Source organism: Mus pahari, chromosome X (assembly GCF_900095145.1).
Source record: "Mus pahari chromosome X, PAHARI_EIJ_v1.1, whole genome shotgun sequence".
NCBI lineage: Eukaryota > Metazoa > Chordata > Mammalia > Rodentia > Muridae > Mus > Mus pahari.
The window spans coordinates 86,760,329-86,777,472 of NC_034613.1; the positions used below are offsets into that span (position 1 = coordinate 86,760,329).

Here is a 17,144-nt window from a genome sequence, read left to right on the forward strand (position 1 = left end):
CAAAGATGATTTCCTGAGTCTGGTAAAGTCATGCATGAAAAACCTACTGCCAACATTAGGTTATACTTAATGATAAAAAACAAAAACATCCCTCTGATCAGGAACAAGTATGTCTGCTCTCATCCTTCTATTAAACATTCTCCCATTGGTTCTAACCTGGAAAGTTGGTTGCAGACAACATGTTCAAATATATAGAAAATTCTAGAGGGTGTACTAAAATATTTCTGCTAAGGTATCAGTTCAGCAAAGTTGCAGGTTACATAGTCAATATAAGAAAGTAAGTTGTAGGCATGGAGAGATGACTCAGTGGCTGGGCAAGTGCCTACTGCTCTTGAAGAGGGCCCAGGTTCAGTTTCCAGTGCCTACATAACAATTCACAACTGCCTGTAACTCCAGTTCCAAGAAACCCAATGCCGCCTTCTTTCCTTCGCAGGGTCACGCATGTACATGGTACACCCACATTCATACAAGTGAACATATATGCACAATAAACAAACATTTAACACAGAAAAATTGTATTTCTGTATACATAAAAAGAAGAAATGCATCCAATTTGGAATAGCATCAATATGAATACTTAGGAATAATTAGCAAAAGAACGTTCCAATTTTCACTCTGAAGACTACAAAATATTGAATTAAAAAACCAAATAAAAGAAAAAATATATTCATGGGCAGAAAGATCTGATATTCTAAATATAGACTATCCCTGAGATATATTTGCAGATTCAACACAATTGTAGTCCAAATTTCAATGATAAGATGCTTGCCTAGCATGGGTCAGTTAGAAGTGTTAGGGAAAAACAAAACCCATCTGACTTTTTCACAGAAATTCACAAGCTAAAATCCTAAAATTCAGATGGAATTATAAGAGCGATCAGAAAGAAGTATGACTGTTACTGCGTAAACGTAGACACATATCCGTGGCTTAGGATTGATAATCAGTTGTGTTATCCGAGTGTCAGCATCAGGGATTGAACTTGGAGCCTTCCCCGTATTAAATTCTACTACTGAACTACATCCTCACCCCGGTTTTACTTTTTTTTAAATTAATAAATTTATTCTTTAGAAATTTCATGCATAACTACAGTGCATTTACATCTTCTTTACGCCTACCCACATTTCTTTACCTAATTCCTCCCTGATCCCCCCTTCCTATTCCATGTTTTCTTTTTAATATATTTTCTTCTTTTTTTTCCAACTCCAATCTCACTGAGTTGTACAGACTGGCCTGTAACTTGCCTTATCCCAACCTCTGGGTAGTTGTGGAATTACAGATGTGTGTGACACCAGACCTGGTGACCCAGTTGATTTTCAGCAATGGTGCCAAGGCAATTCAATGAAGAAATTTCAATGAAGTCTTTTCAATGGGGAGGTGCTTAATACCCAACTAGCCTGAGCTTTTCTATAAGCCATAAGTCCCAGTGAGAGACCGTGTCTCAAAAGCAAAATAGATTGCTTCTAAGAAATAATACCTAAGGCTCACCTCCACCTGCATGTGCACACATATGTATGCTCACACATCCTTACACAAATTCATTTGCATATACACAGTATATACAAAGAACAATCTTTCCATCATATGCCAAGTCAACCAGATAATCATGTACTAAAGTTGAGATGTGCCTTATAACATACATAAAATTAAATCAAACCATATAAAAATCTCTTTGTAACCCAGTGAGATAGCTCAAGTATCTCTCACTGTTGAGAGTTTGTTGGCTGGGGACCACAGAGTGGAGAGAAGTGACTCAAACAAGCTCCCCCCTGACTCCCTTACTGTGCACTCACACACATATCCAAAATAAACAAATAATCAAATTTAAATATTTATAAGAGTTAAAACTACAAATCTCTTAAAAGAAAGCATAAGTATTAGTCTTTGTGAGTTTTGATTAGGTAAATGTTTTTTATTTTTAATGGAATACCTAAGGCATAGTCAAAGAAATATTATATTAGACAAACATAAAAAGCCTTTGCACTGTAAACAATGCCATCTTGAACATAGTTAGTACACAAAATGGTAGAAAGTATTCATAAGTCATAAAAATGGCAAGGATCTTTAACCACTATATATATATATATATATATATAAAAACTTACCTCCCAATAAGCATAATCTAGTTATAGAATGAACAAAGCAGTAGAGTTCACACAAAAGGTAGTCATTGTCGTTTGCCACCAGGAAAATGCAAATGGAAACCACAGTGACACACCATTTCACAGCCATGAAGATAATTATTGTGGAAAGAAAATACAAGGTTTGGCAAGAATATAGAATTAGATGTGTTTGCTGGTAGGATGGCAAAATGGTATATCTGCTGTGACAAAGTTGGCAGTTAGGATAAATAATGTAGAGGTACTGTATGATCCCGAGATTCCACTCCTTGTTCTGTCTACTGAGAAGGTCTAAAGGCATGCCCCTGTAAAACTTGTATGTGTTACGTTCATAGGACATAAGTGATATTAGCCAAAAATGTGGGAGCAAACGAGTGTATCAGTGAGTAATAGATAAATGAAAATATGCATAGAGTAGAATATTATGATCTTGAAAAGAAGTTTAGTACTGGCATATACTGCCACATGGACAAACCTTGAATATATTGTGCTAAGTGAAAGAAGCCATTAACAAACAATGATATATTAATATAGGGAAGGCCCAGAATTGGCATATTTATAGGCAGAAAATAGTAGGTACAGTGACAGGGTTGTGGTATCATAGGTAAAGAACAAGAGATTTCTTTCTATGGAAATAAAAATGTGGCAACACTTGGATTATGGTATTGGTTTTTACATCAACTCTATGAATATGCCAAAGCCATGAATCATACATTAGGTGATTAAGTGATATTATACATTAATTATCTCAGTAGAAGCACTAAAAAAAAGAAGAGGGCTTATCTGTAAAGTACTATGCTAATATTTTACAGTCGTGGGTATGCTGAATTGCCAAGAATCTTCATTTTTGTTATAAATAAATATAAATAACCTTTATTTCACACAGAATGAAAGTGCAAAGTCTGAAAAGGGATGAGGCTGCTCAGTAAGGGGTATTGGGAGTGCTGATGAGACTGGGAGTTGTCAAAAGGAAGGACAAGAAAAAGAAGAAGGACACTGGGTTAAATAGGCAAGAGTTTTCAGGCCAGCAGTGGGTAGTAATTCCAAGTAAAATGTAAGGACAGCTAGAAGCACTACCGTCTCTTCCAGGCAGCTTCGTGGTGGGGAGAGTGTTGGTTTGCTTATGTCTCAACTAGTTCAGTCTCCTAGCTGTTTAATTCCCTTGGCCTCATACTAACACCTATCCTGTTAAAATAGGATTAACCACAATTCTACAATTTTATTGTACTCTGTTATAATGACATGTTTATATTTTCTTGCAGTTTCTGTCCATGGGAGTACTAACCAGGTCATCTTCACACCTACATCCCAGAACCTAGCGCTGTACCTATTATATAAATATCACATTTGTTGTATAAAATGAATAGCTGTCTTCTTCTTTTCCCTGCTTCTCAGAATTAAATCTAAGACGTCATGCTTGGTGGCAAGCATTCTGCCACTAAGCGACAGTCCCCACTGGTGAAATTAATAGATCTCTTTTAAATCAAAGCTTTTAATTTGTTGTGGATGTGGGATCATTTCAAAACTTCATTCCGTTTTTAAACAGTTACATGTTATAATTTTCAGGATCAAATAATTTCAAAAGGTGAACTTAAAACCAGTGTACCTCATGCCCACATTCACTTGCTACCAAGAATCAGCATGTTCAACTCTTTTTGTTATTAAAAATTTGTTTCATGCAATAATCACCAACTCCATGCCTTCTCTCTCTCTCTCTCTCTCTCTCTCTCTCTCTCTCTCTCTCTCTCTCTCTCTGAAACAAACAGGCCAGAAAACAAGCCAGAAGAATAATTTCTTTAAGTACAAGAAATGTGTACACAAAAACACACATACACACCAATTAATTTGTTCTTTCTCAAACTCATGTCCTCTTTTCATTTAATTATTTATATATATATATATATATATATATATATATATATATATATATATGGGAAAAAAGAGCAAGAAAATAATATGAGACAAAAAGTCTCCAAAAATACCCTTGAGTTCAACTGTGTTGGCCATCTCCTAAGAGTTCTTGTATGTACACTAGCAATGACTAGAATGGCTGACCATGCCATCCAGATTGGGTAAGCAACAAGTTGAACCAGAAAGCTTAGTGGATTAGGGAGCTAGGGAAGGGGCCAAGCACTCACTGTGTGGTTGTTGGAAGCGGGTGAGATCCCCTGGTGTTTCATCTCTGAGCAGAGAGGATATATACAGGGTATGCTAGACTTGTTCAAAAATGAAAAGCTCCTTTCACTGGAGCTGTCCTAATTTTAGGTGTCTGGCTGTGTTCTCCTTTTTCCCAACCACTGGGTTTTATGACCAATTGACTCATACAGTTTAGGATAAGAGTACTGATCTATTCATCAGTAGACCTGAGTTCTAGCTCTGTCAATAACAACCTATGTGGACAAAGCGGTTCATTGGATGATCTTTGGTTCCTTTCAGATCTCACTTTCTATGGTGATATTTATAACTGACTTAAGTCTGAGAATTTGGCCACAGAACAATAAGCTGAGGAAGACAAGGATCTTTATTTATATGCAAACCTAGTTTCTAGAACTTCCAGTTCCTAATTCTGATAAAGGAAGATAAAGGCAACTCATAGAATTGTACTAAGCCTTAAATATAAAGGACATCTGGGAAGGCCTCTTGGTTTAAGGATTTATTTTAGTTACCTGAAAATCAGTTAAGATCTGATTTATTTTATTATTTTATTTATTTATTTATTTATTGTTATCAGGATCGTAAAAGGCAATACGAGCTGCTCAAACTTGAAAGAAACTTTCAGAAACAGTCTAATGTGCTCAGACGTAAAACTGAGGAGGTAAGTAAGAAAGGCCAGTCTGCTGGGCCACAGGCACTGTCACGTCCTACTTAAACATGCTCACAAAGTGTCTTAGGAAACGGGACGTTAATATTGGCTAGCAAAATTCATGAATCCTTTTCCCAGGTTGGTTTTGTTAGTGGGTTTGTTCTTGGTTTCTGGTTTGTTTGTTTGTTTTCTGAAACCATAACTTATATAGCCCAGGCTATCATTGAACTCATTATATAGCTAAGGCCAGCTTTAAACTCCTAGTCCTTCTGACTCTACCTCCTAAGTGCTGCCATTATGAGTGTGCACCACCACGCAAGCTGAGTAAGTCCAAAATCTTGATCTCTTTTTATCTAGTATGGCCTGTGAACAAATAAAACCTGGGCTGAAAACTATCATTCAAATGTGAATTTTTCTTTCTAATATGGCTTCTTTCTAACAAAAATAAAGCAGACTACTGACAATACATGACATTCCCAGACAGTTTTAGCCTGTGGGTTTTCCTTTAAATATACCTGTCTTCTTGCGCATTCTGAAGCAGTAGCTATTCATCAATTATCATGTCCATGATAACTTAAAACCTGGTTCCTTTAGGAATTGAAACCTAGAATTTGTTTGCTGAGATGCTACAAATTAAAATGTCCTTCAGCATAACTACTCGCCTTTTGTATTTAGGCAGCAGCTGCCAACAAACGTCTTAAGGATGCTCTCCAAAAGCAAAAGGAGGTTGCAGAAAAACGCAAAGAGACTCAGAGCCGGGGGATGGAAAGCACCGCAGCTCGGATGAAGGTATGCACACCTTGACCTGCCATTCTTCTTACATGCACTGGGAATAGGAAAGAACTTGCCTCTCATTTAGAAGTAAATACTGAATTGGAAGGTCTGCCTGAAATCCTTATTTTCCAAAAGATACATCTTCAAACTGCTGTCAAAGAACAAGCTGCCCGTGGATCCTGTTCCCCTAACTGGGCCTCCTTGTCTGGCCTCAGTGGGAGAGGATGTGCCTAGTCCTGCAGCGACTTGATGTGCAGGGTGTGTTGGTACCCAGGAGAGACCTCTCCCTTCTCAGAGCTGAAGGAGATGGGGTGATGGCAGAAGGGCCATGTGGGGGAGAGACTGGGAAGAGAAGGGAGCTGAGATCAGGATGTAAAGTGAATGAATGAATGAATGAATGAATGAAAGAAAGAAAGAAAAAATAGATGGAAAAATAATAATTAAAAAATTTGGATAAAAAAAAAGAGTAGAGAATTCTTTGTTTCCCTGCCTGGCATAGCTTAGTTCCTATTTTATTCTGGTATAATTGACATACAGTGAATGGTTTGTATTTGAAGTAAACAGTTTGATGAAATGCTGGGTCGTACCATACCATGGACTGGGCTCTTAGACTGAATACAAGGGAAGCAGGAAGCTGATGTGAGTATGCCTCTGCTTTCTGACATTTAGCACAGTGTGACCGCCCACCTCCTGCCTTGGGGAGCTGGGTACCATCAAACTGGGAAAAGCAATGAACCATTCCTTAAGTTGCTCTTGTCAGGGGTTTAGTCAAAGCAATGAGAAAAGTAACCAGTGCATCAGATCTGCTCTCTGGCCGGGTGCGATAGCATACCTGTGACCCTCCCAGCATGTGAAAAGCTGTGCAGAGAAATGAGCAACTCCATGGAGAGCTCCAGTGGTACACACACACACACACACACACACACACACACACACGACACATGGTAAGTTAACCTAAAATTAAAGGCAATTTAAAATTTAAAAACCCAAATATAACCAGGTGGTGGTGGTACATGCCTCTAATCCCAGCACTGGGGAGGCAGAGGCAGGCAGATGTCTGTGAGTTGAAGGCCAACCTGGACTATATAATGAGTTTCTGGACACCCAGGGATATGCACAGAGAAAGCCTGTCTTGAAAAAGCAAAAAAGCCAGTACTCGGGAGGCAGAGGCAGGCGGATTTCTGAGTTCGAGGCCAGCCTGGTCTACAGAGTGAGTTCTGGGACAGCCAGGGCTATACAGAGAAACCGTCTCGAAAAAAAAAAAAAAAAAAAAAAAAAAAAAAAAAAAGAAAGAAAGAAAAAGCAAAAGCAAAAAAGAGATTTTTCAGTCACTATAGTTTCAGTCACTATAGGGTTTTTTTTAACTTTTATAATTTTAATAAGATGGAATTACATGGTTCTCTTATTCAGCATAGTTATTTTCATGTTCGTCCATATGATTACATATATAAATTACTTTTATTACTGAGAGACGTCCCATTTGTTGTATTGATATGCCTTAACTTTTCTGATCACCTACTGGTGGTCATTTGAGTTCTTTCCAGTTTGGGCTATTACAGATACTGTGCTGAATACCAAGTTTTTGTGGGAACCATATATGTCTTATTTTACTTGCTTTTTGTTTGTTTCTTTGGCTTCTTGTTTGTTTGTTTGTTTGTTTGTTTCAAGACAGGGTCTCTCTGTGTAGTCCTGACTATCCTAGAACTCACTATGTAGAACAGGCTGACCTCAAACCCACAGAGGTGTACCTGTGTCTGCCTCCCAAGAGCTGGGATTAAAGGCATGTACCACCATACTCAGCCTGCTTGTGTGTGTGTGTGTGTGTGTGTGTGTGTGTGTGTGTGTGTGTGTGTGTGTGTGTTTTATTGTGTAACATATCCAAATGTTTTCTCTTCTTTTGATTGGCTTGTACTTTTTATAAAATTTGAATTCTTTCTATAACTTGGAAATCTACCTAACAGATGACCTTGTGGTTTACAATTTTTTTTTCCTTAGGCTGTGACTTTCCTTTTGGTTTTGTTTTGTTTTTATTCATTTTTAAATAGAATCTTTTGAATCCCAAAGCTAGCTACTTACTTTTCTTTGTTGGACAGGCCTTGGGTATTCTTGGCTGGCCTCATTCACTGTGTAGCTATTGGATAACCTTGAATTCTTGGTCTTCCTGCCTCTACCTCCCTAGTGCTAGAGTTAGACTCCGGATACTCTTCAAATTGTGTAAATCTTTCACACCCAAGGTCCAGGATTACAGGCATGCAACACCATCCCCAAGGCAGGGTTTTAGTTGATATCATTCACTGTACTGATCCTTGCCTTTAATGATTCATAATCTTTGTGTTTATTTGAGATCTTTAGTAAACTCAGGATTGCTAAGATTTCCTCCTTGAATTTTCTTCTTGAACTGTGTATTTTTAATCATGGTATCTCTGTCAGAAATATATGCCTGCATATCTATTTGTAAATTCTATTACGTTGATCTACATGCCTACTTTTATGCTACTACTAAAATGTCAAACGCTATCCCCTTGATTTTCAGAACATCAGATTGTGTAAATCCTGTAAGTCCTTCATTCTTTTTTCTTTTAGAGAAACAGGTTCTGTGCATTTCTATCTGAAGTTTAGAATTGGCTTATACATTTCTGACAAGTCTACTACAAGTTCGATTGGGCTTTCATAGAATGTATAGCTAAGATGTAAGAATATTAAGGGTTTTATGTAAATGAAGGGGACTGGAAAGGTGGCTCAGTGGTTAAAAGCATTTGTTGTTCTTCCAGGGGACCCAGATTCAGTTCCCAGCACCCACATCTTTACTATCTGTAACTCTAAGCCAGGAGACAGACATTCTCTTCTTGCCCCAGCCAATACCAAGAAAACATGTGGTACATAGGCAGGCAAAACACCCATATACATAAAAATAAATACTTTTTTATTAAAAATTGATTTTATTTTTTCAGGAGTTTTCCTTTATTAAAATAACCTACAGTTTGCATGTGTTAGCCTACTAGGAGGGCAAATAACATTTTTTTTTACCCAATTTATTTTATTAAGGCATAACTGACATTAATAACATAAAATGTGACTTCTTTAAATGTGGTGCATTTGAGAGTCATCTGTGTTGTTTGTATCAATAGTTTGTTCTTTATTGGCATATCTATTTCTCCGAGTCATATTCTGTTGCATAGATTTACTATGGCTAGTTAATCCAGTCAGTTCTTAAGTGCTTTTGACTAATATTTTTTTTTGTCTTTTTCTGTAGACAAAGGATGGTCTGGACTGGTTGTGTGGACCCAGGCTGGCTAGTCCCTAACTTGTGGTAGCCCTCCTGCTTCCGCCTCCATAGTGCTGAGGACAGTCACCAACTACCACACCCAACTAATAATTTTAAATTGTATTAGTTTTTCCAGAGAAACAGAACCAATCTATACAAAAGATTTATGATGATAAGTGGCTCTCATGGTCATGGAGGTCAAAAGGGCCATAGTGGTTCATCTACAGGCTAGAGATCCAGCATACCAGTATCACAGTTCAGTCTAAGGCTGATAGCTTCGAAACCAGGAAACTGGTTGTGTAACTCTCGGTCACAGGCAAAGGCTTGAGAATCTGGGGGTGTTGATAGAAGTCCTGGAGTCCAAAGACCAAAGTGCTTGAAGCTTCCATGTCCCAGTTCCAGGAAAGACAGGAATCCCTCTTGTCACTTTTGTTCTAGCTGGGACTCCAGCCTGGTCGGGGTGGTAGCCATCCACACTGTTGGTAAATCTTCCCAACTCAGTCCACCCACTCACACCTAGTCTCCCCTGAAAACACCCTGACAGATATACTCAGGGGAAAATACTTTACCTGTTCTTTAGCGAAGGAAGTCAAGTGAAATACAAAGTAAGCAGAAGGAAACGATGAATAAAGACCAGAGGAGAAATTCAGGAGTGACGTTTGTTTTTTAATTGTGGTTAATTTTGATAGGCCCTAGAACTTTGGAGAACTGAGGCAGGAGGATCACAAAATGGGCTGCATAGTAGCACCCTATTTCAAAAAGCATTACATTTAACTAAATTTTTTATGGTAAAATATACATAAACATCAACTCTTTCATGATAACCATCTATAAGAAAAGAGTTGACTTTTTCATAAGCCCCTGGCTTTCCTGATCAAGAAAAAGTAAAAAACAAAGTATAATTAACAGAAATTTCATAAGCTGTATCACTGTTTTTTTATATATATATACATACATATATACATATATACATATATACATATATACATATATACATATATATACATATATATATATATATATATATATGGTTAATATAAATATAAACACCAATATTTAAAGTTGAAAATGCACAGTTTGGCCTTGTATAACACACATTACCTAGAATTGGACAAAATGGTCTAACAAAAAGTCTGCTAAATGATTAAGATCTAATGAAATGTATTTAAATACAATACTGAAAATGACAAACAAAATGTATAAGTATGAGACACAATAGGTATCTTGTGCATATGATGGAATGTGAAAACATATGACACAATATCAAAAAATGCTGACTTCTGCTTCATAGCACAGTATGGAGCCATGTTGTTACCCCTTGTGAAACATGTGCCACGTGGGAGCTCTGGGATTCGCTTCACCCAGCCAAGGTCTCTCATGTCTGTAATCCCAGCACTTGGGAGACAGAGGCAGGCGAATCATACCAAATTTGGGTTCAGCCTGTTCTACATAGCGAGTTCCAAGCCTGCCAGGGCTACATAGCAAGACTGTCTTGATGGAAAGAAAAGAGAATTAATTGCCTTCTTCAGTTTTATGAAATTAACTTCTTTATTCTTGGTAATATTTTATTCTAAAATCTGCCTGTTCTTTTTTATTGGTTTCATGTTGCTTTTTGAAGTTCTTGCCTTTATTTTATGTGTTTGAGTGTTTGCCTGCATTTGCTTCTGTGCCCCTCCAGGAGAGAGCCTTGGGTCTAATGGAACTAGAGTCACAGACAGTTGTGAGGCACTCTGTGGGTACTAGGACCTGACCCTGAGTCCTCCACTGAACTGTCTCTCCAACCCCTTGTTTTGCTTTTTGAATCAGAATTTTTGAGGTTCAGTGCCAAGATGCTCTCTACCTTAGCCTCCCGAGTGTTACAATGTAGGGATGCGCCATCACGCCTGCCTTATCTACCTCTACTAGGAATGTAATCACTCCAGCTCTCTTTTTTTTGTCCTGCTTTTATTTATTTATTATATGTAAATACACTATAGCTGTCTTCAGACACTGCAGAAGAGGGTGTCAGATCTTGTTACGTATGGTTGTGAGCCACCATGTGGTTGCTGGGATTTGAACTCCGGACCTTCGGAAGAGCAGTCAGGTGCTCTGACCCACTGAGCCATCTCACCAGCCCCCTGTTTTTTTAATTAGATATTTTCTTTATTTACATTTCAAATGTTATCCCCTTTCCTAGTTTCCCCTCCGAAAATCCCCTATCCCCTCCCCCTCCCCCTCCCCCACCTTGCTCCCCAACCCACCCACTCCCATTCCTGACCCTGGCATTCCCCTACACTGGGGCATACAGCCTTCACAGGACCAAGGGCCTCTCCTCCCATTGATGACCAACTAGGCCATCCTCTGCTACATATGCTCCAGCTCTCTTTGATTAGTGTCAGCATGGTGATTTTACACCCTTTGAATTTTAGTTTATTATGCATTTATTTTTAAAGTGTGTTTCTCATAAATACTAAATTGTTGCTTCGATTGTCTTCTTGGCTTAAAGATAATTGTTTCACAGATATGGATGCTTTGTATTGAGAATTATTTTCTCCCTCATGAAATGGGCCCTTTTATCCATGGTAGTATTGTTATGTAGGGATTCTACTTATCTGATACAAATTTGGCCACCCCAACTTTCTTTTTATCACTAATTAGTATACTATAGCTTTGTCATCAGCCTAAATATTCTCAGGAATGATCACTGGGACTTTGAGGTGGTTGTTTGTCTAGATTTTTTTTACTAATACTTTGAGAATTTTGTATAATGTATTTGGATCATATGCACCTTTCCTCTGCCATCTCCCATCAGACTCACCTCCAACTCCCTACCCAACCAACTTCATGTCCCTGTTTTTATTTTAACCCCACCAATCCAACTTGTGCTGCCCAAATACTCTGCTGTGTGGCCATCCATAGGGGTGTAGTCTACCTACCAGGAGCTAAAGCACACTAACTCTTCATCATCAGATAGCTGTCCATAGCTCCTCATTTAGCACCAGGACTTTAAGCCCTTTTTCCACCCCCTAGAATGTTGTCTGGTTTGAGTTTGCACAGGTCTTGTTCCTTTGAGAGCTTTCTCCAACTTGAATTTGTGGTTTGTTTGTTGGTTGGTTGATTAGTTATTTAGCTATTTGCTTTGGCTTGGTTGGTTATTTTCCTTTTCCCTTTTTGGTATTGGGGGTTAAATTTATAGCATTTTGAATGTGAGTTTTACCAGTAAGCTATATCCAGCCTTCAAAGTTACTGTTTCTAAAAAGTCAATTAAGATAATTATATCTTCTTTTTTAAAAGTCTTTCCATCTACTTTATTTACACTTTATTTTATTTCATTGTATTTAATGTGTGTGCATGTGGCTGTTTGCACATGAGTGCAGATGGTTGAGGGAGGCCAGAGGCATAGGTCCCCAGGAGCTTAAGTTAAAGGTACTTACGAGCCACCTGACGTAAGTACTGGAACAAAACGGGGGTCCTCTGGAAGAGTGGACAGTGCCCTTAACTGCAGAGCCATCTCTCCAGCCCCTTATCCACCATTTCCTTTAAACATGTCATGACTAGTGAATGGCAAAAAAAAAAAAAATCAAATATTATAGGGAACAATAAATAGTAGTAGGATAGCTAGAGAAAAGTTTGCTATACAAAGCCTCTGTGACTGGGAATACTACTGATAACAGTTCTTAGAGAGGGAATGGTTTTAGTAACATCGACACACATAAAAATCTCACTTCTGCTTTTCATAGGCTCTGGTCCAAGGGAAATTAAGTTCAACTGGGTGTAGCCCATGTCATTCTCATCCCCAACTCACACATTACTGATCTTTCTTCTAGAATTGGCTTGGAAATGAAATTGAGGTTATGGTCAGTACTGAGGAAGCCAAGCGGCATCTGAATGGCCTTCTTGAAGAGAGAAAGATCCTGGCTCAGGATGTGGCACAACTCAAAGAGAAAAGAGAATCTGGAGAGAATCCACCTCCTAAACTCCGAGTAAGTGTCATGAGAACCTGCTGTCAATAACCACATGGAATTTCCAGCAAATCCTCACTGCACTGGAGGACTCTTTCCTTTTAAATCTCCCCTTCTTGCACACTATTTTTGCAGAGGCGCACATTTTCATATGATGAAATACATAGTCAAGATTCAGGAGCAGAAGATTCTATTGCCAAGCAGATTGAAAGCCTAGAGACCGAATTGGAGCTCAGGTAATGAGGCTATATCTGAAACATGACATGTTATGCCTGGAATCCGAATAGGTAGCATCAATCCAGTTTTTCAAGAGTTTCCTTCATTTTCAAAAGATTTTTACAGGGAAAAAAACCCCCAAAGAACCTAACAGTGTTTTGAACCTGTGTGTTCAAAGTTCTGTTGTGCTATACAGATTAGATCCATTGTGCCAGACTGTCGTTATGATGCTGGAGGAGGTAAGTGCCATTCTTCCCACCTTACAAATGTAAAATGAAGTTGGGGATCCTTAGAAACTTTTTAACAAAGGGACCAACCGTACACATTGCAGCAAAGGCAACATCTTCACTTCAACAAATGGTATAGTTCAAACTGCTTAGCTACATGTAGAAGAATGAAACTAGATCCTCTATCTTGTTGTACAAAAACAACTCCAAATAGCTCAAAACCCTGATACCATAATTCAATAGAGGAAAAAAGAATGAACACATTTCAACTTAGAGGCATAGGAAGGGTGTTCTGAATAGAACGCTGGAAGTACCTGCTTTTGACAATTGACAAATGGGACCTCATGAAATAAAAAAATAAAAGCTTTTGTATGTTAAAGGACACCATCATTCCAGTGAAGAGGCAGCCTATAGAATAGGAAAAAAATCTTTGCCAGCTACACATCTGACAGAAGGTTAAAAACTAGAATATATGAGGAATGAAAAAAAATGAGCCAGGCAATGGTGGCACACACCTTTAATCCCAGCACTCAGGACGCAGAGGCAAGTGGATCTGAGTTGGAGGCCAGCCTGGTCTACAGAGTGAGTTCCAGGACAGCCAGGGCTATACAGAGAAACCCTGTCTCAAAAAAATAAAAATAACAAAATAATCAGACTGTTGGGGTCCAGAAGTTGCCGCACAAACCATACAAACACCAATCCCAGTCAGAGAACAATGATTTATTAAACTCACCTAAAGACTGATTGACTGGGGCAATAGCACAGGCTGGAAAGCTGAAAGCTGCACACGGAACAGTTCTCAGGGCCAGCTTAGAAAGGCCAGAACCATAAAAACCACAATGAGCTCATATGCGGGTGCTAGAAGTGCTGCTGATAGCTGGCTCTGACTCAAGCCAGTTTAGACATAACAGTTCATACTGACCTTCAATTTGATGGGTCCTACCTTAAGCTTATGGTGTAGAATTTAAGATTAACCTTCTAACATACAGAACATAACAGTATGTGGTCAGCATTGACCCTGCTCTGAGTCAAGTTATTTTTCTATGTCAGTGACTGGCAGGCATATTGCAGCAACAAGATGAAATAGCTGGTGGGCATGGAACAAAATGGCTCCAGCTCTGCTAGGTGGGCAGGCCTCAGCACAAATACAATACAGTATACAGAGACCTGACTTTAAACAAAATAATTGAGAAAACAATGAGACAAAGAACTAACAGAAACTTCACACACCATGATGTGCTCACCCCTATACCTATATATGCACAAAGAAAGAAATAAAAGGTGGAGTTTTTTTCTAAGTTTCAATGTATATGTTCTATTTATTTCAACCAATATTTAATAAAATTAAAGCCATTTGGATATTTCCTTGGGATTCTTGTTGTTACAGGTTTGGAAATACCACATAAAATTTGAGTCAGGTGGCTTATTTTGCAACTGATCATTCCATACATAAAATTCTTTTCCTTTTCTACTCATAGCTCCTCCCTTTCTCCTTGCTGTCAAGGCTGATGACAGTAAATCTCACTCTTCTCCCCCTTGAAGGAGTGCACAGATTGCGGACCTACAGCAAAAGCTCCTGGATGCTGAAAGTGAAGACCGGCCGAAACAGCGCTGGGAGAGTATTGCCACAATTCTCGAAGCCAAATGTGCCATAAAGTATTTAGTGGGAGAGGTAAAACCATTCTTCTTTGCAACAGCTCTAAGGGAGCTCGAAGTATAATGTGCAAAGGGACACTTTCTTAGTGCTGTAGCTACTTTTCATGGTAGAAACCCCAGTGAAACCAACACTAAAGCCTTTAATGAGTAAGCAGTGGTTAGTAGTAAGTCCAAGCCAATTTGACTGCCTCTGACTCCAGAGTGCTAAGATTAAAGGTGTATGCCACCATACCCAGCTTTCTTCACTGATCTTAAATGTATGGGTTCATCATAAACTGTCAGAAGATGAATCAGAGTTATCACCCAAGCAATATAGTTCCTGAATCCACATTGCTATGCTTTATACATTTTTGTCTTGGGCTAACAGATTTATTCTGCTAAGTAATCCTGACTAGTCTTAGGAATACTGCTCATTATCTGGGCTAGTAGTAAAAACCAAAGTAGGTCAGTACAGGATACTGGTCGTGCCTAAAGAGGTATATCTAGAAAGATCTACAATTTCAGCAATCATGTCTACGAGCTCTAACATGTGAACAGAGATTCTGAGACAGAATTGACTAATAAGCTGGGTCCTGTGAATTCCTCTTTAAAATTTAAGACCTATTTAAAAGTTTCAGAATTTTGGAATTGTCAGATACTGTCTGTGTTAGGTTTATTCTTGCCTTGAAACAGAGCAACAGATAAATGACCCAGTTGTGGCTTCTACCCTGTCTTTGAATGAATATCAAATTATGGCCTAGGAATAAAATAGTCCTTTTAGGGGACTGGAAAGATGATGGTTCAGTGAACCCACGTTTGATTTCTAGCACCCATGTGGTGGCTCACAATCATCTGTAACTCTAGTTCTAGGTGATCTGACATCCCTCTTTAGGCCTCTGCAGGCATCAGACATATTGTATACAGATTTACATGCAGAAAATACTCATGTACATCAAAAATAAAAAATTAAAGCCAGTAGTAGTGTTTCAGTTCACTATTAGAATCTACATGACATGGGGGAAAATGAGAATGGATTTAGACTTTCTTGGAAGCACATTTCTCAAACTCTTTCAAGAAAGCTGCCCAAAGAATGAGAGAAGATAGACTTTCTGCAAATGCAATGCCTTTCTCTTATCTTTTCAGCTCGTCTCCTCCAAAATACTGGTGAGCAAGCTTGAAAGCAGCCTGAATCAGAGCAAGGCCAGCTGTATTGAAGTGCAGAAGATGCTGTTTGAGGAGCAAAATCATTTTGCTAAGATAGAGACAGAGTTAAAAGAAGAGCTGGTCAAAGTGGAGCAACAGCACCAAGAAAAGGTAACTGAGCAAGACAAGGAGTTACGGCAAGGCACGGGCCGCCACTGCCTTTGGTTGTTTAGTTTTTAAAAGGGGTAGAATCTGCCTGACATGATGCTGATGCCTGTAAGCCTAGCACTCTGGGAAGGTAAGGCAGAAGAAGAATCATCTCAAATTTAGAGCCATTCTGGACTATATTGAGGCACTGTCACTATTTGAAAAATAAACAGGCACTAGTGGCCCATGAAGCTTCCTTCAAAAGTTTATGTGGTCTTTCCCACATTTTGCAAGTAACCAGAAACAGAAGTGACTTGTCTAACTAAGTGGCTCTTAACCACTGGCTCAAATTTTAAGGTTAACATGCAGAGAAGCACCTCTGCTAGGTTTATTACTTTGGACCATGAGAAAGACAAGACATTCTTCCTCTTTAACTCACAAGGAAGTTCCATGGACCACGGCTTGAGCTAGAGAACACCCTTTCCCCTTACTCCTGTGATATTCCCCCTCCCCCACCGTGTGCTGTGTCTTTCTTTCCTTAGGTGTTGTACCTTCTCAGCCAGCTGCAGCAATGCCAGGTGACAGAGAAGCAGCTGGAGGAGTCAGTTAGTGAAAAGGAGCAGCAGCTGCTGAGCACACTGAAATGTCAGGTATGCAAAACGTTTTGGAGACTCCTGACTCATCTGGGACATGGCGCTTGCAGCACAAAGTGACTAACCCGTGACAAACCAGAGCCTTTACTCCTTTGAGGCCCTGTTGGATCCGGTTAGGGGAAAATCAGCGCAGCTCCAATAAGAATCGCCTAACTTTCAGGACTAAAACCGAAGCCTCCGGTGTCATACTCAGGACTCCTGTTTCTTGTGCCTTAACCCTAAG

At 39.0% G+C, this 17,144-nt stretch overlaps 1 protein-coding gene across 1 annotated transcript in view; it reads left to right on the top strand.

Annotated features, from left to right (window-relative positions):
• Kif4a (kinesin family member 4A) overlaps positions 1–17,144 on the top strand; it is a 101,857-nt gene that overhangs the window by 73,568 nt on the left and 11,145 nt on the right. The window contains exons 18-24 of the mRNA XM_021188789.2: positions 4,849–4,932; positions 5,596–5,709; positions 12,766–12,921; positions 13,036–13,136; positions 14,886–15,015; positions 16,122–16,292; positions 16,811–16,918. Coding sequence (XP_021044448.1) covers positions 4,849–4,932; positions 5,596–5,709; positions 12,766–12,921; positions 13,036–13,136; positions 14,886–15,015; positions 16,122–16,292; positions 16,811–16,918 — 864 coding nt within the window. The remainder of the gene's footprint in view (positions 1–4,848; positions 4,933–5,595; positions 5,710–12,765; positions 12,922–13,035; positions 13,137–14,885; positions 15,016–16,121; positions 16,293–16,810; positions 16,919–17,144) is intronic.